Genomic DNA, 22114 nt, shown 5'->3' with positions numbered 1-22114 from the left:
ATATATTACAAAAGTGAGGGGGTGGGTTGCCCCTCCACACCTGTGGGCGTTTCTCGTTAGGTGGAACAAGAGACACAGAGACAAAGTATAGAGAAAGAAAACTGGGCCCAGGGGACCAGCGTTCAGTATACGGAGGATCCACGCCAGCCTCTGAGTTCCCTTAGTATTCATTGATCATTATTGGGCGTTTCCTGGAGAGGGGGATGTGGCAGGATCATAGGATAATAGTGGAGAGAAGGTCAGCAGGTAAACACATGAACAAAGGTCTCTGCATCATAAACAAGGTAAAGAATTAAGTGCTGTGCTTTGGATATGTATACACATAAACATCTCAATGCCTTAAAGAGCAGTATTGCTGCCCGCATGTCCCACCTCCAGCCCTAAGGTGGCTTTCCCCTATCTCAGTAGATGGAATATACAATCAGGTTTTACACCGAGACATTCCATTGCCCAGGGACGAGCAGGAGACAGATGCCTTCCTCTTGTCTCAACCGCAAGGAGGTGTTACTTCCTCTTTTACTAATCCTCCTCAGCACAGACCCTTTACGGGTGTCGGACTGGGGGACGGTCAGGTCTTTCCCTTCCCACGAGGCCATATCTCAGGCTATCACATGGGGAGAAACCTTGGACAATACCTGGCTTTCCTAGGCAGAGATCCCTGCGGCTTTCCTCAGTGTTTTGTGTCTCTGGGTATTTGAGATTAGGAAGTGGTTTGAGATTAGGGAGTGGTGATGACTCTTAACAAGCATGCTGCCTTCAAGCATTTGTTTAACAAAGCACACCCTGCACAGCCCTTAATCCATTTAACCCTGAGTTGACACAGCACGTGTTTCAGGGAGCACAGGGTTGGGGGTAGTGTTACAGATTAACAGCATCTCAATGCAGAAGAATTTTTCTTAGTACAGAACAAAATGGAGCCTCCTATGTCTACTTCTTTCTACACAGACCCAGTAACAATCTGGTCTCTCTTTCTTTTCCCCACAAGAAGCTCTAAAACATCCCTGTTCTTTTACATGTATACTAAATAAGAATTTTTAGGCCAGGCGCGGTGGCTCATGCCTGTAATCCCAGCACTTTGGGAGGCCGAGGCGGGTGGATCACGAGGTCAGGAGTTCGAGACCAGCCTGGCCACCATGGTGAAACCCCCATCTCTACTAAAAAAAATTAAAAATTAGCTGGGCATGGTGGTGGGCGCCTGTAATCCCAGCTACTTGGGAGGCTGAGGCAGGAGAATCGCCTGAACCCAGGAGGTGGAGGTTGCAGTGAGCCGAGACTGAGTGATTGCACTCCAGCCTGGACATCAGGGTGAGACTCCATCTCAAAAAAAAAAAAAAAAATTTATTAGCATTTTTGGGGTGGTAGAAATGATTGCATAAGGCAGCCTGCCTCCCTTTCTGCAGATATTTAACCTGGAGTTTGTCCTTGGTCTTTTCTCCTCAAGCTCTACCTACTCCCACTGGCAATCTCACCCATTATGGTGACTTGAACTCCACTATACACATGACTCTCAAATCTATTTCTTCCTCCCCAACCTGTTGTAAGCTTTTACATTTACTTTCCACATACTTGACACGGCCATCTGAATATGACAAAAGCACTTTGAAACATATCCAAAATAAAAAACATTTCTCCATACTCATTCCTCTTTGACTCTCTAGATCTATTATTCGAATTATTATTATTATTCTTATTATTATTTTTGAGACGAAGTCTTGCTCTTGTCCCCCAGGCTGGAGTGAAATGGCGCGATCTCGGCTCACTGCAACCTCTGCCTCCTGGGTTCAAGCGATTCTCCTGCCTCAGCCTTCTGAGTAGCTGGGATTATAGGCGCCCGCCACCACGCCCAGCTAATTTTTGTATTTTTAGTAGAGATGGAGTTTCACCATGTTGGCCAGGCTGGTCTCGAACTCCTGACCTCAGGTGATCCACCTGCCTGGGCCTCCCAAAGTGCTGGGATTACAGGCGTGAGCCACCACGCCCCGCCGATCTATTATTAGAATTATTATCTACACTATTACCTATGCCACACACCTCAGATCCACCCTCAACTCCTCTACCATAATGTAATCAGTCACTTACTGTTGAGTCTATCTCCTAATATGTTGTTGTTTTTGAGACAGAGTTTTGCTCTTGTTGCCCAGGCTGGAGTACAATGGTGCAGTATCAGCTCACTGCATCCACTGCCTCTTGGGTTCAGGAGATTCTCCTGCCTCAGCCTCCCAAGTAGCTGGGATTACAGGCACCCACTACCACACGTGGCGAATTTTTTTATTTTTAATAGAGATGGGGTTTTACCATGTTGGCCAGGCTGGTCTCGAACTCCCGACCTCAGGTGATCCTCCCGCCTCAACCTCCCAAAGTGCTGGGATTACAGGTGTGAGCCACTGTGCCTGGCCTACCTCCTAATATGTTTTGTCCATATTTACTGCCTGAGCTTAGGTTTGGTCCTTTCTCATCTCCAGACTGGATCACTACAATAGCTTCCTAGCTGGTCTTCACCTCCATTCTTAACATCCTCCTCCTCCTACTGTCATATTTCTTTATAAAATACTTATGACTGTGACACTCCCTTGCTTAAGCCATCACTGAACTATCTTTACCTTTAGCAGCATTTCCCAAAGTTTTTTTTTATTTTTTTTGAGACAGGGTCTCACTCTAATGAGCAGGCCAGAATGCAGTGGCGTGATTTTGGCTCACTGCAGCCTCCGCCTCCCAGGCTCAAGGAATCCTCCCACCTCAACCTCCAGAGTAGCTAGGTCTATAGGCACACACCATCACACCCAAGTAATTCTTTTTAAATTTTTTGTAGAGGTGGATCTTGCTGTGTTGCCCAGGCTGGTATTGAACTCCTGAACTCAAACTATCCACCTGCCTCGGCCTCCCAAAGTGCTGGGTTTACAAGCATGAGCTACCATGCCTGGCCTACCATTTCCCAGTTTTATATGTGTTCCTGAGATGATTTTAGATGATAGATGGGCAAACAGTTTTTAATAGTTGTGCTTTTATCTGAATTCTTAGTAGAAAAATACTGATTTTCCTTTCAGTGTAAATTTATGTTTAAAGTCAGTCTATTTAAGGAAAAATAATAAGCAACAACTAGTATGGAGGCTATTTTCAAATATTAAAAACCATGAATACTCAAATATTTGAAGTAGGTAAATTTCTTGCCTATAGGATAAATTCCAAAATCCTTAGCACAGCAGACCCTAAACTGTATTTCCAGCTTTATTTTCCAGTCACATAGCATCGGGCAGACAGAATTTCCTGCCATTCTAATATTCATTCATTCGATAAGTATCTACCAAATGTCTACCATGAGCCAGACATTGGGCTAAACTTCAGGGATTTTAGTTGTAAATAACTATCTCTGCCATAAGGATTATATTCTAACGGGAAAAACAGACAATAAACAAGTTAGAAAGTAAACAAGGTAATTAAAGATTCTGACTGGCCTAAGCAACATGGCAAGACTCCGTCTCTACAAAAGATTTTTTAAAAATTAGCCGCGTGCAGTGGCGTGTGCCTGTAGTCCCAGATATTCGGGAGGCTGAGGCAAGAGAATCACTTGGGCCTGGGAGGTTGGCTGCTGTGAGCCATAATTGCACCACTGCACTCAGCCTGGTTGACAAGAGTGAGACCTTGTCTTAAAAAAAAAAAAGAATGAAAGAAGATTCTGATTTAAGTTCTGTGAAGGAAATACACAGTTAAAGACAGGAGGGTGGAGAAGACCCCTTTGGGTGACAGTACTATTGAGATCTTAAAAATGAGGTCGAACTCGGCCGGGCGCGGTGGCTCACGCCTGTAATCCCAGCACTTTGGGAGGCCGAGGCGGGTGGATCACAAGGTACGGAGTTCAAGACCAGCCTGGCCAATATGCTGAAACCCCGTCTCTACTAAAAAAATTTTAAAAAGCTGGGCGTGGTGGCACGTGCCTGTAGTCCCAGCTACTCCGGAGGCTGAGGCAGAGGAATCGCTTGAACCCAGTAAGTGGAGGTTACAGTGGGCCGAGATCGTGCCACTGCACTCCAGCCTGGGTGACAGAGCGATACTCCATCTCAAAAAAAAAAAAAAAAAAATGAGGTCGAACCCAATATGTGAAAAGCTAGAGGAAGAGCACCAGGAACAGAAAGCTGCGGGGAGCAGTGGCTCATGCCTGTAATCCAAACACTTTGGGAGGCCGAGAAGGGCGGATGACCGGAAGTCAGGAGTTAGAAACCAGCCTGGCCAACATGGCGAAACCCCGTCTCCACTAAAAATACAAAAATTAGCTAGGTGTGGTGCCGCACGCCTGTAGTCCCAGCTAATCAGGAGGCTGGCGCAGGAGAAGCCTTGAACCCAGGAAACGGAGGTTGCAGTGAGCCAAGATCGCATCACTGCACTCCAGCCTGAGTGACAGAGTGAGACTCCGTCTCAAAAACAAAACAAACCAAGTTGCAAAAGCCCCGGGATGAGAAAGAGCACACCACAGTTGGGCGAAAGAGCAAGGAGAGCTTCATGGGTGAAGGAGAAGAACGGTGGTTGAACAGGTTGAAAACATAGGCAGAGCAGGCTTTGTGAGTTTGAATTTTTATTCTAAGTGCAGCAAAATGCCAAGGAAAGAGCCGGGTGCATGGTTACACCCCTGTCGTCCCAGATGCTTGGGAGGCGAGTTTCAGGCCAGCCTGGGTAGTATAGCCAAACCCCTCTAACAAAAAGGGTTTTTAGGCCGGGCGCAGTGGCTCACGCCTGTAATCCCAGCACTTTGGGAGGTGGAGGCTGGTGGATCACTTGAGGTCAGGAGTTCAAGACCAGCCTGGCCAACATGGTGAAATCCCGTCTCTACTAAAAATACAAAAATTAGCCGGGTGGGGGGGCGCCTGTAGTCCCAGGTACTCAGGAGGCTTGGGGGGCGCCTGTAGTCCCAGGTACTCAGGAGGCTTGAGGCAGGAGAATTGCTTGAACCCGGGAGGCAGAGGATGCAGTGAGCCGAGACTGCACCACTGCACTCTTAGCCTGGGTGATAGAGCGAGACTACGTCTCAAAACAATAACAACAAGGATTTTTAGTAGGTATGTAACCAACTGATTTTTAAAATGATCACAGTACCTACTGTGGAGAATGAATTAGTGTCTCCTAATCGCTTTTTAAATTTTATTTTTCGTTTTACTCTTATTCATTTTTTTTTTTTTTTTTTTTGAGACAGAGTCTCGCTCTTGTCCCCCAGACTGGAGTGCAGTGGCAAGATCTCGGCTCGCCTCAACCTCCGTCTCCCGGGTTCAACTGATTCTCCTGCCTCAGCCTCCCAGGTAGCTGGGATTACAGGTGCACTCCACCACGCCCAGCTAATCAGCTTCCGTTTCTCGGGTTCAAGCGATACTCCTGCCCCAGCCTCCCTAGTAGCTGGGATTACAGGCAGGGAGTTTTATATTTAAAAAAAAAATTTATATCTGTCTTACCAACCGTATTGCAACCAAGTCTGTTAGTTTCCTGAAGAGAAATTTGGTGCTGCAGGTTCCAGAAGCAGCTCTTTATGCCCTCACTGCTGATCAAACTATTTTTTAAAAACGCTCCTATCATACACCACGCTGCCTAAAGACAGGGTACAGGCCTGGGATTTTTGAAAGAAAAGGGTTTCTTCAATTACCATTTCCCAGTTTGGGATGAAGAGACGTAAAGAAGCCCTCTAATAAGGAAATTACGCCGGGCCTCACTGTTAATAGTACAGTATTTATCAGCAGCTGCCGCGGTTAAGAAGAAGCCACGGCCCCCTGTAGTCTGTACCTCCTAAGATGGCAGGATTTAGCTTGCGACCTGCTCAAGATGGCCACAGAAACACTTCCGGTATCTTTCCTCACTAGGCCCGCCCCAATTTGCGTGTTTTTACCGTGCAGAGGGAGGGATTTAGAGTTAGCCTTTGATTGGTCAGCTTGGCTGGCGACCTTTCCCCTCTGCGACAGTTTCCCGAGGTACCTAGTGTCTGAGCGGCACAGACGAGATCTCGATCGAAGGCGAGATGGCGGACGTGCTAGATCTTCACGAGGCTGGGGGCGAAGATTTCGCCATGGATGAGGATGGGGACGGTGAGGACAGTGGAGACGGCTGGTGGGAAGCGGGGAAGGTGCGAGAGAAGGCTATAATAGGAAAATTTACTCTCTTTTCTCCTCGGTCGTAACGATGGGAATCGAGGAACCGGGTCTTGGGTGGATTAGAGATTCCGCCCCCTTCAGGAGAAGGGAGGGCGTGACCGGGAAGGCACTAAGACTGGAGGCGGTGTGGGTCGGCTTGCTGGTAGTGTATTGGGAAAGAGACGATTGTTACAAATGACTGTCATAGTTACTTATTCTTTTATCTTCTGGGGCTCCAGAGAGCATTCACAAACTGAAAGAAAAAGCGAAGAAACGGAAGGGTCGCGGCTTTGGCTCCGGTGAGTGTGGGGAAAATGGGGTAGAGTGGCCTAGTAGGGCAGGAGCTACGGGTTTTGGAGTCCCCACCCAACTCATAGGAACAATGGGAGAAAGTGGGAGTTTTCGGTGATCTCGTGTATGTCCCTTATAGAAGAGGGGTCCCGAGCGCGGATGCGTGAGGATTATGACAGCGTGGAGCAGGATGGCGATGAACCCGGACCACAACGCTGTGAGTAATAATGGAACCTGTGAGGTGTCCGTGTCTGTGGTAGTAGTTAGAAACCAATAAAGTAGTTAAACGCAGTAGGAATGGGTTCAGAGATAGCTTAAACAATCTGAGTCCGCACTCACTCTATTCCTGTGAGCCTGCTTAAAGTGTCTCTCATGTACTCATACAACTTCCCCCCCGTCCCCCAACAGCTGTTGAAGGCTGGATTCTCTTTGTAACTGGAGTCCATGAGGAAGCCACCGAAGAAGACATACACGACAAATTCGCAGAATATGGGGAAATTAAAAACATTCACCTCAACCTCGACAGGCGAACAGGATATCTGAAGGTATCCTAAGTGACACTTTATTGCCTCCTTTCTTTCATAAGCCTTAGACAGCATTAGTAGTTCTGTGTTTGCTGTGGTTGGCCAAGAGCAAAGTTGAAATAAAATGACATTGGAAATCTATGTTTTGTCAGACACGCCAAAGAGACAGAAACGGAGATGATGCATATATACAGTAGAGATATATGATGTACATTCATTGTTTAAAGTGTGTAGATGTTTCTGAGTTTAGATTTGAGGAAAAAGATAGGCAGTGATACTTGGGGAAATAGGAGGGTTTTCATATCTGTCTTTTCACTTTCCCCAGGGGTATACTCTAGTTGAATATGAAACATACAAGGAAGCCCAGGCTGCTATGGAGGGACTCAATGGCCAGGATTTGATGGGACAGCCCATCAGCGTTGACTGGTGTTTTGTTCGGGGTCCACCAAAAGGCAAGAGGAGGTAAAATGAAGAGGGCAAATACTGTCTGGGTGAAGGGAATACGAACGAAACAGAATGAGGACTTAGTATTATGTCCCTCTAATGGACTCCTCTCCCTGCTTCTTTTTCCCTAGAGGTGGCCGAAGACGCAGCAGAAGTCCAGACCGGAGACGTCGCTGACAGGTCCTCTGTTGTCCAGGTGTTCTCTTCAAGATTCCATTTGACCATGCAGCCTTGGACAAATAGGACTGGGGTGGAACTTGCTGTGTTTATATTTAATCTCTTACCCTATATGCGTAGTATTTGAGTTGCGAATAAATGTTCCATTTTTGTTTTCTACATTTAATGGTACTTTCCTGTCCTAAAATTGAAAGTTCTAAAGCATAGCAAGGCTGTATGGATCATTGTGAAGATACTTCTAGGGACTGAACTCTATGTATTTCTTTTTTTTCTTTTTTTTGAGATAGAGTCTTGCTGTGTTACCCAGGGTGGATTGCAGCTGATCATAGCTCACTGCAGCTTCAAACTCTTGGGCTCAAGCCATCCTTCTGCCTCACTGTCCCTAGTAGTTGGGATTACAGGCACATGCCACCATGCCTGGCTAAATTTTTAATATTTTTGTAGAGATGGGGTCTTGCTGTGTTGCCTGGGCTAGTTATGTGAGTTTCTATATTAGACATAGTCTCAAGTTTCAGGTAGGGTTTAAAGTAGAGACACTGGTCAGTATTTCTTTTTTGGGGGGAACTAGGAGAGCAGGAGTAGAAGTGAGATGTTAAGATCTTATGGCACTAAAGACTTACTATTCTGTTCCTACATACTCTTAGGATCAGATAGATGTTATAGAAATGCCTTTTGTTTCTCCTGCCCTTCTTGATGTCACAGTTTTTTGTACGTCCAGCTGTCTAAAGGCATGAATCTCCTCTTGGAGCATTCTCCCAGACCCTTCTTTAGAAGAGTCTATACTAAGTTCTTGGTGCCCTCTTCGGCAGCCAAGGGTGAAGGCCCCATAGAGGAGAGGATCCAAAGGAGCATTGAGGAGGCCCAAGAGGAAAAGGATGTGGCTCAGGCTGGGAGGGACTTCAGTTAGCATGGTGGGGGAGAACCAGTACCACATACCCAGTAGGTAATAAGGTGTCCAGCAGAGGATGAAGGTCAGCAAGATAAGCAGGGCCAGTCTCAGGGCCCGGAGACGAACATGGGGACAATTGTCAAAGGAGCGGGGGAGGGCAAATTCACCAGCAGGGGCTAGGAATTTAGAAAATATACTGTAATTCAGACACTCAGCTTCTGATCTGAGTATAGGGTGAATTGATGGAGGGGCATAGCTAGTGAGACAGAGCTCGCCTCCTACAAGGAGGAGAATGTTGCAAACCGTTTTCCCCTTCCCAACCTGGGACTATATGATTTCTTACCCCCAGGGATTATGATAGAAATATGAAGCCACCAAGTCTAGACTTGATGGTGTTCAAGAATAAATAATACTGATTGCCTCCCTAGTCCTTGTCCAGCTAACTCAGCTGTTTATAATTGAAGGGATTCAACAAAATTATCTCTAGCATCAGGTGCTAGACATGGTTAGAATCTCACCATGGTTTAGTGACTGGTAGATAGCTATTAGGTAGGTAGATAAATAAATGATGCTAGAGGCAACAGGTCTAGGGTTAAGGATTAAGGCCTGGGAATTGGAGTCTCACCATGGCTCCCCTTCCTTGTCTGGGGGCTGGACACACTGAGGACAATGCGGCTATAGCAGATGGCCATGACAGTCAGTGGCAGCAGAAAGGGGCAGCAGAAGGTGAAGAGGTTATAGGTGGTCTCTTGCCATTGAGCCTTGAAGCTGCCTTTGGTGACACACTGAGTGAAAGGGACTGGGCCAGCTCAGTGGACGGTGTGGAACAGGAACAGCTGGAGTGGAGTTGAGGACTATTAGAACTGGTTCCCCTCACCACCCAACCTACCCACCTATGTCATACTATCTCCTCCCAATTCATCCTTAATTCCAAGTGAAGCAGCACAGTGCTGAGAAACAGTTCATCCATGGTGCCATGTTAAAGAAGTTGGAAATATATCTTGAAAATCCTATCTTCCTTTTAGGCTTGAATATGATGCTGAACAGTAAGTTTGTTAAATCTTGGAACTTAAAACAATCCTGCTTTCTCAAGTACTATTCTAACATTGCGCTTTATAAGGGATGATATTTCTACCACCTCACTCATATTTTTAGCTGAAATGATTTTCCTGGTATGTCTGTTATTTTGTGGAAAAAGAAATATTGTGTAAAATGGGTGCTGCCAAAATTCCAGGCCATTTTGCAGTGGCTCTGAAGTGACCTTTAGTAGTAATAGTCTTATGTGCAGTAACTATAATGGTAAAGAATGTTAAATAATAAAATTTAACATTTTCCAAATGCTATTGGGCTGCCCCTCCCCCTTTTTGTTAAATTGCTGGGTTTTCCAACTGAATCAGTAAAAACTATTTCTGTTTAGAGCTACAAGGTTAAAGTGCCTGGGTTCCAGTAATGGAGATTGAGTCACTATTAATTTGATAAAAGGTAAGCTCAGTAGGCATCAGATTCCTAGATATAAGGCATTTGGGAAAGTGATTTTAGCAGACATGAGGGACATTTAGGAAAGATGAATACTTTCAGCCTAAGACAGAATTTTGTGAACTGTTTGGAGTTACGATCAGGCTACTCTGAGCTAGTTGGGAAATGGTCTTTCCTCTTCCCATCTCTTGCATTCATATATTTCTAAGTTTTTTTTTGTTTTTGTTTTTGTGCTCTGCCTAAGAAGTGCTTGAGAATTGTGAGGAGTATAAAAATAGTCAAAGCTGGCTGGGCGCGGTGGCTCACGCCTGTAATCCCAGCACTTTGGGAGGCTGAGGCGGGCGGATCACGAGGTTAGGAGATGGAGACCATCCTGGCTAACACAGTGAAACCCTGTCTGTACTAAAGATACAAAAAACTAGCCGGGCGTGGTGGTAGGTGCCTGTAGTCCCAGCTACTTGGGAACTCAGGAGGCTGAGGCAGGAGAATGACCTGAACCCAGGAGGCGGAGCTTGCAGTGAGCAGAGATTGCGCCATTGCACTCCAGCCTGGGCGACAGAGTAAGACTGTGTCTCCAAAAAAAAAAATAAATAATCAAAGCTCTTGGATTTATAGTTTGGTCCACAGCCTTGTTTTGATCTTTCCTTTATCCTGTTTTATTGCCATTTACCATGTACTGTAGAAACATCCCTTTCAACTGCTGATAACTTGGAAACAAGCCTACAAAAATAAGTAATTTCTAACTACTCCTAATACTACCTATAACTACCCCTAAGCCCTTACCACTCTAACGTGACATTATTAAATTTTTTATTTTATTAACACTAATATTTTAACTACAATTACAGCATATGGGCAATACAGAATTTACCTAAAAGGATACTAATTTGGAACAAAAAAAAATCACCTTTTGCACATGTATCATGTCACAACCAGTTTGCCATTGAAACAAATAGAGGTTGCAAATATTGTCAGATTGTCAGGCTGTAAGAAAGGATGAAATTCATTTCCCATTGCATCATCTTGTGGCCCATGGATTTCAAGTGCCTTAGCCAAAATCATATAGCTAGTTAGCAGTAGAGCCGAGACTCAGAAAAAAACAAAGTAAAACAGGCAGACTGAAACAAAAAGTCTTCTAATTCCCAGTCCACATGTAAAATTTGCTTCATATAAACAAACCTAATTGTAAATGGCACTGTAGCAACAGGCTTCTTTTTAACACTTGGATTGGTAAAGGTCTTGTTTGCAACATATTAGAAGTATTATTTTTCTCTTTCCCCCCCCCCACCCCCAACAGAGTCTGGCTCTGCCGCCCACGCCGGAGTGCAGTGGTGCAATCTTGGCTCACTGCAGCCTCCACTTCCCAGGTTCAAGCAATTCTCGTGCCTCAGCTTCCTGAGTAGTTGGGATTACAGGTGCTCACCACTATACCCGGCTAATTTTTGTATTTTTAGTAGAGATGGGGTTTCGTCATGTTGGCCAGGTTGGTCTTAAACTCCTGACCTCAAGTGATCCACCCACCTTGGCCTTCCAAAATGCTGGGATTACAGGCTTGAGCCACCAGGCCTTTCTTTGTTCTTAGGAGTATACTCAGACTAACTTCTAGTAGTTATATTTCTAATAATTGAGGATGTAAGTAAGGATCAAATCTTAGTATAATGCATTGTCATTCCAGAGATAAATCCTAGACCCTTCTTGGCCTCCTTCTGACATAATTCTAATCCTACAGTCTCAGAGATGCTGTTGTATCCTGCCCCCCAACCCCATGATAGTGATAGTGGTTTTTGCCTTGAAGGAATTGCTTTGTATTTAGCTTTTTCCCCCCTAGATTTCTAGTTCCTTTTCAGTATTGGATTGGATTTGAGATTTGATTAACCTAGTACTCAGGTTCAGATGCTCGCCTCTTTGCAATTTTAACACTCGTTCGACAATAAAGTCAGTAAAAAACACAAATTTGGTTATGTCACTCTCTTTTTACTTTAGTGTCTCTCCACTGCACTCAGAATAAAGTACAATTTTATTATTTGTGATCTGGCTTGCTCTTCCCCTCTCAGTTCATTACTCACCATTTTCTAGTCCTCAGCTTTAGTAGCATTGAGATCCTCTATCCTCCATCCTCCCTAGCATTTCTCCTATTTTAATTGGTCTAACACCTATCTCTGAAGAATCAAATTTTAACATCTGGAAAGCTTTTCCTGACTGCACGGCTGTGTCAGACACCCCTATCCACTCCCCACCCCCATTGTCTTCTTTAGCTCCTTTAGCATAATACTTTTGAATACACTATATTGTAATTGCCTAATTTCTTTGTTTCTTGCAGTAGTCTATACATTTCTTGAAGGCAGGATTTTGCTGCCCTGTCCTTAGCAAAATTTGAGTGGCCCTGGAGATGCATATTACTTTTTGAATGGATAAATGAATGTACCACAAAGTTTTACCCAAACCACTGACTTCACTCTCTTAATAGACCCCCATGTATGTTTTTCTTCCCTGCCCCAATCTGAAGGAGGTGAGATTGGGAGGATACAAAGAGGTAGGAACCAAGTGTAATAAAACAGATGTAATGGAAGAGGCACAGATAGAGGATACTGTTTTTAAAAGGCAGGCTCTTTTATTATTATTATACTTTAAGTTTTAGGGTACATGTGCACAATGTGCAGGTTAGTTACATATGTATACATGTGCCATGCTGGTGTGCTGCACCCATTAACTCGTCATTTAGCATTAGGTATATCTCCTAATGCTATCCCTCCCCCCTCCCCCCACCCCCCAACAGTCCCCAGAGTGTGATGTTCCCCTTCTTGTGTCCATGTGTTCTCATTGTTCAATTCCCATCTATGAGTGAGAACATGCGGTGTTTGGTTTTTTGTCCTTGCGATAGTTTACTGAGAATGATGAGTTCCAATTTCATCCATGTCCCTACAAAGGACATGAACTCATCATTTTTTTACGGCTGCATAGTATTCCATGGTGTATATGTGCCACATTTTCTTAATCCAGTCTATCATTATTGGACATTTGGGTTGGTTCCAAGTCTTTGCTATTGTGAATAGTGCCGCAATAAACATGTGTGCATGTGTCTTTATAGCAGCATGATTTATAGTCCTTTGGGTATATACCCAGTAATGGGATGGCTGGGTCAAATGGTATTTCTAGTTCTAGATCCCTGAGGAATCGAAAAGGCAGGCTCTTAACAGATGTAAATTAACATACAAATAATCTTACAGAAGAGAGAGCAGAGGTAGCAGGGTGCGGTGGCTCACGCCTGTAATCTCAGCACTTTGGGAGGCTGAGACAGGCGGATCACGAGGTCAAGAGATGGAGACCACCTGGCCAACATGGTGAAACCTCGCCTCTACTAAAAATACAAAAATTAGCCGGGCATGGTAGCGGGCGCCTGTAGCTTCTCGGGAGGCTGAGGGAGGAGAATTGCTTGAACCCGGGAGGCGGAGGTTGCAGTGAGCCGGCAAAAAAAAAAAAAAAAAAAAAAAAAAAAGCAAGCAGAGGCTTACTCCCTGAGAATTAATGGCTAATGGCCCCCAAGCGCACCCTTTAACTCATGCTATGGACCCAAATCCCTGTCCTGCCCGGTCTTGAGTCCTAGGTCACTCACCTGGGGCAAGGCAAGCAGGAAACTAAGTCCCCAGGCTGCCCCCAGAAGTTTCCTTACACCTGAACGGGATCCAAGCGGGTTGAGTACTGCTGCCTGGCGGTCCAATCCAATGACCACAGGCAGGAAAGCTGCAGAATACGTGGCCATTAGTTTCAGGAACATGAGTGTCCGACATGCGATGTCCACAGCCAGCCATTGAACAGTGATATTCCAGGTGGCATCTAGGGGCATAACCACAAAAGTGACTAGTAAGTCGGCGGCTGCTAAATGGGTGAAGAGTCTCCTGACCGGAGAGGGGCGGAGCTGGCTGGGTTGCCGCCGTGTCACTGACCACAGGACTGCCAGGTTCCCTCCAGCCGAAGAAACAAACAGCACAATGGTCACTCCCACTCGGACCTTGGCTGCTGCCGAGAAGGTGGGCAGCTCTGAGCCCTCCACCTCCACTCCTGATCCAGCCCAGACCTCCTCCCCCGCTGCTGACCCCAAGGGGTCCCGTTGCCTGCAGACATGGTGGCCTGTAGAGAAACTGAGGAGGATGAAGTGTGGGTATGAAGCGGTTAGCTTTGGCCACTGATTCTTCGCCCTCCTTTTCAGGATCTGGAGCTGATTATTGCGAATTTCGTTCACTAAAGCCTCTGCTTCTGGAGACTCTCCATCTGTTCTGGAGGAGGTCACTTGTTCAACTGTCAAGGTTCTGCAGGGAACGAAGATCTGGTACCAATCACGCTCCTTTTTCCTTGGACAGACCAGCCTGGGCTTCAGGCCTCTACTGCCCTAGACCTCTTTAGCCCCTACAGCCCTGGATTCAGTCGGAGCCTGCGTGCATGTGTATTTGTGAGGTTCTGCCAGGCGCACACCTATCCCGGCGGCCTCCAAGACGTGGAGATCACTGCGGCGCTTTCTCGCCCCGCCCCGGCCCCTGCAGGCCCCGCCCTTGGTCATGAATATTTAAAGAAGAAGGTGCCGCTGGAGGCGTGCTAGGGAGTAGAGGTCGTCTGATAAGGGGAAGCTGTGACGGAGACACGCACAGTAATACACGGATGGAGGCTCAAAAGACACGAGTTTCGCGTCCTGAAATTCCGCTTCCAGGGCCAAGCTTTCTTTTCTGATACTGTTTGTCCCTCGCGAGGCACCGTTGGGTCGCGCAGTAGGCGTGACTAGGGGCGGGAAGTGGGGCGGGAGCAGGGCCGCGGAGCCTGGGCTGCGGCTGTCATGGACGCCTGGGTCCGCTTCAGTGCTCAGAGCCAAGCCCGGGAGCGGCTGTGTAGGTGCGGCCCGAATAGGAATGGGGGTGGGGCGGGGGAGGGATGGACAGAGGAAGACTCTAGTGAGGCGAAGTCAGTTTAGGCTACAGGGGGGTCAAGAAGGGTCAACTCCGGCTACGGGGGCCCGAACGGACCGTGAGGCGCAGATTTGAGCCGCTGTTGAGATGATTCCTTTCCGTTCGCGGAAGAGATGGGGAAACTGAGGCATGAGTGGGCCAGCGGGGAGGCCGCTCAGGGTTGCTGTGTCCACATAAGACCGACAGTGTCCTCACTGGGCGGTGATGGAATGAGGAGCATTCGCCCCACGGTGGATAGCCCCAGACTCTGCCCCCAGAGCTGAGGAGGCATTCCCAGTTTCCGTGTCCCCACACCGTGCTGCCATTCGGGAACTCCCCTGCCTCCGCCCTGGCGTTTGGTCTCCATTCAGCTAAAGGGCCTTGAAATCTCTCAGTTCACCTATTCTGAGGAATAAAATGCCCTCCAACTGTCTGCCTCCCCCTCATCGATCACGTACATGCTCACGCTGATGTGCTTGTGATGGACCCCTGCGGCCTGCACTGGCCCCTTCAGGCCTCATCATTGTCAAATCTCTAATTTGCTCAACATTCAGTAGTGCTCCCCACCCCTTTCTAGACTCTTTTTTCTCCTTATGCCTTTCCCTTCCTCTGGCCTGGAGAAATGGTGAGATATGGGCATGGAGGAGGAAGGGGAGTGTTCTCAAACTGGGAAAGGGGGAAGTCTGTCTGTGCCTTTTGGAGGATAGTTTTGAGCGGAAGGTCAGGGAGGTCTCCACCTTACCTTGCCTGCCCTCTCCTCTAGGGCCGCCCAGTATGCTTGCTCTCTTCTTGGCCATGCGCTGCAGAGGCGTGGAGCCAGTCCTGAGTTACAGAAACAGATTCGACAACTGGAGAGCCACCTGAGCCTTGGAAGAAAGCGTAAGTAACTCTGTCTTTCCTTTTGTCCCCCAACCTTTCCTCCGTCCCCAGCTCACCTTCCTTTGTCCCTCCTTCCTGTACCCTCTCTGCCTGTTCTTCTTTCTCATTTGGCTCTGCACTTACCCTCTGCATGAGTCCAGTTGAGATAAGAGAGCAGGGGTATGGAAGTAATTAGGAGGACTGGAGAGAATGGGTCAAGTTTGAGAAAACTAAACTGGCACAAAAATTAAATTTGAAATTGAAAAATGGACTGTTTCTGCTCTTTATTTTTTATTTTTTTGAGACAGAGTCTCTCGTCCAGGTCAGAGTGCAGTGGCGCAATCTTGGCTCACTGCAACCTCTGCCTCCCAGGTTCAAGCAATTCTCCTGTCTCAGCCTCCTGAGCAGCTGGGACTACAGGTGCCCACCACCATGCCGGGCTAATTTTTGTATTTTTAGTAGAGATGGGGTTACACCATGTTGGCCAGGCTGGTCTCAAACTCGTGACCTCAGGTGATCCACCCACCTCAGCCTCCCAAAGTGTTGGGATTACAGGCTTGAGCCACGATGCCCAGCCTGTTTCTGCTCTTTAAAAAAATTGTCATTATTATTGCTCAACTTTTGCCCTCTTGCTTTCTCTGTTTCTGTTTCTTGTTATCTGCCTCTCTACTTACAAATCCTTGCTTTCCCTTTCTAATCTCCACAAGTTCTACGCCTGGGTAATTCAGCAGATGCCCTTGAGTCAGCCAAAAGAGCTGTTCACCTATCAGATGTTGTCCTGAGATTCTGCATCACTGTTAGTCACCTCAATCGAGCCTTGTACTTCGCCTGTGACAATGTCCTGTGGGCTGGAAAGTCTGGACTGGCTCCCCGTGTGGATCAGGAGAAGTGGGCCCAGCGTTCATTCAGGTTTGATATCCTGTTCTCCTTTAAGATTTTTTTTTGTAGCCTCTATATTGCATAGCTTGTCTTATATGAGGGAAAGAGATCTTAGGATCTTTCCAGAGTATATAAGTCTTGATCAGTCACTTGGCTTCCAATCACTTAGATTTTAAACTATCGGAGAATATCAAATGGGGGGAGATGGAAGACAGATGCTCTTCCATAATGAATGACTAATATTGTGCAAGGTAAGATATTATATCACTTTAATTGTGCTTCTATACCACAGGTTATTCCCCCTCACTACCTGCTTACTCATTCATTCCAAAAATATTTATTAGATGCTTACTGTGGGGCAGGGGATAAAGCAAAGAGCTAAACAGATAATGTGCCTGCTCCCATGAAGCTTCTAGTTTAGTGAGGGAGTTAGATACTACAATGAATAACTTCTCATATATATTTGTGGAAAAGTATGCGGTATTATGAAAGAATATCACAAGGGGAGCTAATTTAGATTGGAAAATCAGGAAAAAACTCTTTGAGAAAGTAATATTTTAGCTCAGACCTGATGTCTGAGTAGGAGGAGTTAGACAAAGCCAACAGTAGCAGAAAAGACATTTCCAAACAGAGAAAATCGCACATTCTAAGTAAGGCTTTGAACTAAGAAAGACTTAAGGGAATTAGAGAAATAGAAAGAAAGCCAGTGTGATTGACAGTATTGAGTCCATCAGTTCAAATTTGAGAGATAGACAGGCACCAGATCTTTCACACAGGGCCTTTTAGGCAATGTTAATGTTTGTTTTATTTTATCCTACAATGGGACATTATTGAAGGATTCTCAGCAGGGAAATGACATGATTCAAATTGTGTTTAAAGGACATCTCTTTTTGAGATGTTGAAAATGGATTGCAGGCCGGGCGCAGTGGCTCACGCCTGTAATCCCAGCACTTTGGGAGGCCGAGGTTGGGGGGATCACGAGGTCAGGACTTCAAGACCAGCCTGGCCAACGTGGCAAAACCCCGTCTCTACTAAAATTACAAAAATTAGCCAGGTGTGGTGGTGGGCACCTGTAATCCCAGCTACTCGGGAGGCTGAGGCAGGAGACTCACTTGAACCCGGGAGGCAAAGGTTGCAGTGAGCCGAGATCGTGCTATTGCACTCCAGCCTAGGTGACAAGAGCAAGACTCCATCTCAAAAAAAAAAAAAGAAAAGAAAAGAAAAGAAAATGGATTGCAGTGGGTCAAGAGAGGAGGAGATGCCCTAATACGAGCAAGAGATGACGTTGGCTTGGACAAAGGAGGTAGCTGACAATAAAGGTAGAGAGAAATATGATGTGGGAGTAAAATTCTCTAACATATTATCTGTATTGTTTTTTGTTTTCCTATGATTGTACTTTTTCATTATATTAACCTTGCTTTTCCCTTCATCTTTCTCAGTGATTTACAACTTTAACATGGCTTATGATGTATGAGGGGTGGGAGCAGAGGCATGGCTGGAGCAGTATGGAAAAGCAACTCCCTAAAGGAGTCTATATGTTATATTTATTCATTTCATCCAACAGATACTTACTGAGCTCTTACTATATGGTAGGCACCAGTGTACATGCAGGGATACAGTGGTTAAAGATAAACAAGGCCGGCCAGGTGCGGTGGCTCACGCCTGTAATCCCAGCACTTTGGGAGGCCAAGGCGGGTGGATCACCTGAGGTCAGGAGTTTTGAGACCAGCCTGACCGGCATGGAGAAACCCCGTCTCTACTAAAAATACAAAATTAGCCGGGTGTGGTGGCGCATGCCTGTAATCCCAGCTACTCGGGAGGTTGAGGCAGGAGAATCGCTTGAACCCGGGAGGCAGAGTTTGCGGTGAGCCGAGATCGTGCCATTGTACTCTAGCCTGGGCAACAACAGTGAAATACCGTCTCAAAAAAAAAGAAAAGACAAACAAGGCCTCTGCTCCTCTGGAACTTACCTTGTAATGGGATGAGATAAACATAAATAAACAATAAATTAAAATATCAGATACTGGTAAATGTTATGCAGGAAATTAAAACAGTGTTATGGAGTAGAGAGTAACTGACTCAGTGCTTTAGATTTAGGGATAAGGGAAGGCGTCTCCGAAGAGGTGATATTTAAGCTCATACCTGAAGAGCAAGAAAGAGCTAGCTATGTGAGGGTTTTGGAGGGAGAATATTCCAGGTGGAGGGAGAATATTCCAGGTAGAGGGAATAGGTAGTGCAAAGGTCCTAAGGCAAGAACAAGCTTGATGGGATTAAAATGTAGAAGGAAACCAACATGGTTGGAGCATAATGATTGCAGGAAAGAATGATACAAGGTAAAGTTAGAGGGGTAGGGACCAGATGTTGAGTCTGTAAGCCTCTCTAAGGTATTTATATTTTATTATGAATGTGACAGGAAGAAAACCATGGAGAGCTGTGGTTTGTTTGTTTATTTGTTTTTGTTTTTTTTTTTTTTTTGAGATGGAGTCTTGCTCTGTCGCCCAGGCTGGAGCGCAATGGTGCAATCTCAGCTCACTGCAACCTCCATCTCCTGGGTTCAAGTGATTCTGCTGCCTCAGCCTCCTGAGTAGCTGGGATTACAGGCACGCGCCACCACACCCAGCTAATTTTTGTATTTTTAGTAGAGACAGGGTTTCACCACGTTGGTCAGGCTAGTCTCCAATTCCTGACCTCATGATCCACTTGCCTCAGCCTCCCGAAGTGCTGGGATTATAGGCGTGAGCCACTGCGCCTGGCCAACCATGGAGAGTTTTAAGAAGGGAAGTAATGATGTGATTTATGTTTATGCTAGCTATTATATGAAAATAGATTGTTGGGGGTGGGGGCAAGAATGGCCACAGTGAGACCAGTTAAAACATTAAAGCAGAAGTCCAGACAAGAGATGTTAGTGGCTTAGAGTATGGCAGTGCGGTGTGATAGAGAGATGTGGTTGGTTGGGTTCAGGATATACTTTGAAGGTAGTACAAGTTATTGAGTACAGACCACCATTGTCAGATTGGATTACAAATAAAAAACATGGATTTTTTACTGAAGAAATTTATAATTTAACACATTTGGCAATTACTTAAACCTCTGGGCCTTTTTTTTTTTTTTTTTTTACAGGAATAGGGATTGGATTTAGATCACCTTTAATATGTTTGAGTCTCTGAGACATCTGAAATTTGTTCTTTCAAAACAAGTTTGCCTTGTTATAGGTCAAGTTGAGAGAGAGAGAGGGAGAGTGTGTGTGTGTGTGTGTGTGTGTGTTGCCAAGTGGAAAATGAAATTTTAGATTGACCTTGGAAGATTTCATGATGCTCATGGAGTTTAAACCAGGATCTTAAGGTGCACATAAACATGTATTAGTTACAGAATGTTGGGAGGACTTTGTTTCTTCATTTTTATTGGGACATAATTGACAAATAGAAATTACATATATTTAAGGAGTTATAGCTCGATGTTTGTACATGTATGTTGTGAAATGATCACCACAGTCAAGCTAATTAACATATCCATCACCTCACATAATTACCTTTTTTCTTTTATGGTAAGAACACTTAAGATCTACCTTCCTGGCAGATTTCAAATATACAATACAGTATTGTTAACTATAGTCACAATGTAGTACATTAGATCTCCAGAACTTACTCATCTTGCATAACTGAAACTTATACGCTTTGACCAGTATCTTCCCATTTCCCTCACTCCCCAACCCCTGGCAACCCCCATTCTATTCTGTGCCCCTATGAGTTAGCCTTTTTTTTTTTTTTTTTTTTGAGACAGAGTCTTGCTTTGTTGCCCAGGCCGGAGTGCAGTGGTGAGATCTCGGCTCACTGCAACCTCTGCTTCCTGGGTTCAAGCAATTCTCATGCCTCAGCCTCCCAAGTAGCTGGGATTACAGGTGCTGGCCACCACGACTGGCCAATTTTTGTATTTTTAGTAGGGATGGAGTTTCACCATGTTGGCCAGGTTGGTCTTAAACTCCTGACCTCAGGCGATCCACCTGCCTTGGCCTCCCAAAGTGCTGGGATTACAGGCATGAGCCACCACGCCCAGCCTTATTTTAGCTTCCACCTATAAGTGAGATTATGCAGTATTTGTCTTTCTGTGTCTGGCTTATTTTGCTTAGCATAGTGTCCTTGATGGAGGACATTTCTAATAGGGGTAATAGCATTCACTTTACTTCTGATCTAATGTGTAATCTCTTTGTGCTACAGGAAAAGAAAATGTTAAAATGTGATGTTGGATATGTTAAGTAGGTATACATGCCCTTACTGACCCTTTTGCTCTGTGTATCAGGTACTATTTGTTTTCCCTCATCATGAATTTGAGCCGTGATGCTTATGAGATTCGCCTACTGATGGAGCAAGAGTCTTCTGCTTGTAGCCGGCGACTGAAAGGTTCCGGAGGAGGAGTCCCAGGAGGAAGTGAAACTGGGGGACTTGGGGGACCAGGGACTCCAGGAGGAGGTCTGCCCCAACTGGCTCTGAAACTTCGGCTGCAAGTCCTGCTCCTGGCTCGAGTCCTTAGAGGTCATCCCCCACTTCTGCTAGACGTGGTCAGAAATGCCTGTGATCTCTTCATTCCTCTGGACAAACTAGGCCTCTGGCGCTGTGGCCCTGGGATTGTGGGGCTTTGTGGCCTCGTGTCCTCCATCCTGTCTATTCTCACCCTAATCTATCCCTGGCTACGACTCAAGCCCTGACCTTCCGGTACAGGATAAGGAGGGGACCTGAACTGGTGAGATGGAATCTTAGATCGTCCCCCATGTGCCAGCCTCATTCGAATTCTACTCTTTGGTTAAAGTTAGAAATTCAGAGATTTAGGGGTGGAGGAAGAGCTTTGGGGAAGATGAGGTAAGGAAAGATGACTCGTGAAGTTAATAGGATGTCTCTAATTTCTAGATGTGCCTGAGCTTCTGTTCTTTTCCTCTTTCTTTGTGTCTCTCTTGAATGTATTTACTTTGTGTCTCTTAACTCTGTTTAAGGTTCTGTGTCTATGCATCTCTCTCTTTCTTTTTTCAACCTTCTCATTCTCCTATCCAGGGATTTAATCAGCAGAATTACTTTTTGATAGGGGAGGTATAAGGTTTGGCCTGTAAGGTTCTAACTGCCTTCTTTTTTCTCACAGAGGTGGCTTATGGCAGATTTTTCCTCCTTCAAACTCCAAATGTAATTTTTAAGACTATATGCCAGTGGACTCTTCCCTTGTATCTCTGCACCACAAGTTGTTGGATGTTTCCTCTTCCTCCCTCATGTCTACCTCACCAACCTCGCTCATCATTTGGCCTTTATCCTTCCTTGTACACATACCTTCAGATTTCTGCTTACACTTTGATTTCAGAGCTTTATTCCCCAGTCTGTTCTTACTCCTTTGTCGCTTATCCAGAATGATGCTATGTGTAGCATCTTGCTGTAAATCCTGTACAATGATTCTGTGTAAATAGCTGTGGCCTATGCCAATAATGAAGAGCAAGCCTTTCAGGTAAGCAAATTAAAGTTCAGTTTGCTCATCGACATTTGGTCTGGTCCCTCATTTTTT

At 45.6% G+C, this 22114-nt stretch overlaps 4 protein-coding genes across 7 annotated transcripts in view; 2 read left to right on the top strand and 2 right to left on the bottom strand.

Moving 5' to 3' along the window:
- POLR3GL (RNA polymerase III subunit GL) overlaps positions 1 to 5841 on the bottom strand; it is a 49593-nt gene extending 43752 nt beyond the window's left edge. The window contains exon 1 of the mRNA XM_003806186.6: positions 5761 to 5841. The gene's annotated coding sequence lies outside the window, so the exon portion shown is untranslated. The remainder of the gene's footprint in view (positions 1 to 5760) is intronic.
- An 89-nt stretch (positions 5842 to 5930) lies between these two features.
- Positions 5931 to 7701, top strand: RBM8A (RNA binding motif protein 8A). 2 transcript variants are annotated; one of them, XM_008951022.4, is made up of 6 exons: positions 5931 to 6059; positions 6344 to 6403; positions 6538 to 6612; positions 6804 to 6940; positions 7245 to 7381; positions 7495 to 7701. In XM_008951022.4, exons 1-6 carry the CDS (start codon positions 5993 to 5995, stop codon positions 7538 to 7540), a joined length of 522 nt encoding a protein of 173 aa, XP_008949270.1. In that variant the 5' UTR covers positions 5931 to 5992; the 3' UTR covers positions 7541 to 7701. The 2 variants fall into 2 exon arrangements, with proteins under 2 accessions (XP_008949270.1, XP_003806237.1); XM_003806189.5 differs by having other exon boundaries at positions 5935 to 6059; positions 6535 to 6612.
- A 485-nt stretch (positions 7702 to 8186) lies between these two features.
- LOC100995783 (putative gonadotropin-releasing hormone II receptor) lies at positions 8187 to 14205 on the bottom strand. The gene is given in 4 exon segments (XM_003806194.7): positions 8187 to 8605; positions 9055 to 9265; positions 13519 to 13997; positions 14000 to 14205. Coding segments are annotated over 4 exon segments (1137 nt in total). The 5' UTR covers positions 14028 to 14205.
- Positions 14206 to 14651: 446 nt separating this feature from the next.
- Positions 14652 to 22089, top strand: PEX11B (peroxisomal biogenesis factor 11 beta). Of its 3 annotated transcripts, none has more exons than XM_003806191.4 (4): positions 14652 to 14786; positions 15603 to 15718; positions 16405 to 16606; positions 20873 to 22089. In XM_003806191.4, exons 1-4 carry the CDS (start codon positions 14731 to 14733, stop codon positions 21276 to 21278), a joined length of 780 nt encoding a protein of 259 aa, XP_003806239.2. In that variant the 5' UTR covers positions 14652 to 14730; the 3' UTR covers positions 21279 to 22089. The 3 variants fall into 3 exon arrangements, with proteins under 3 accessions (XP_003806239.2, XP_008949276.1, XP_034822428.2); XM_008951028.7 differs by having other exon boundaries at positions 14697 to 14782; XM_034966537.3 differs by lacking the exon at positions 14652 to 14786 and adding an exon at positions 14933 to 15464.
- The last annotated feature ends 25 nt before the right edge of the window (positions 22090 to 22114 follow it).

Source organism: Pan paniscus, chromosome 1, assembly GCF_029289425.2.
Source record: "Pan paniscus chromosome 1, NHGRI_mPanPan1-v2.0_pri, whole genome shotgun sequence".
NCBI classification, from domain to species: domain Eukaryota; kingdom Metazoa; phylum Chordata; class Mammalia; order Primates; family Hominidae; genus Pan; species Pan paniscus.
This window is presented reverse-complemented; position numbering and strand designations above follow the sequence as displayed.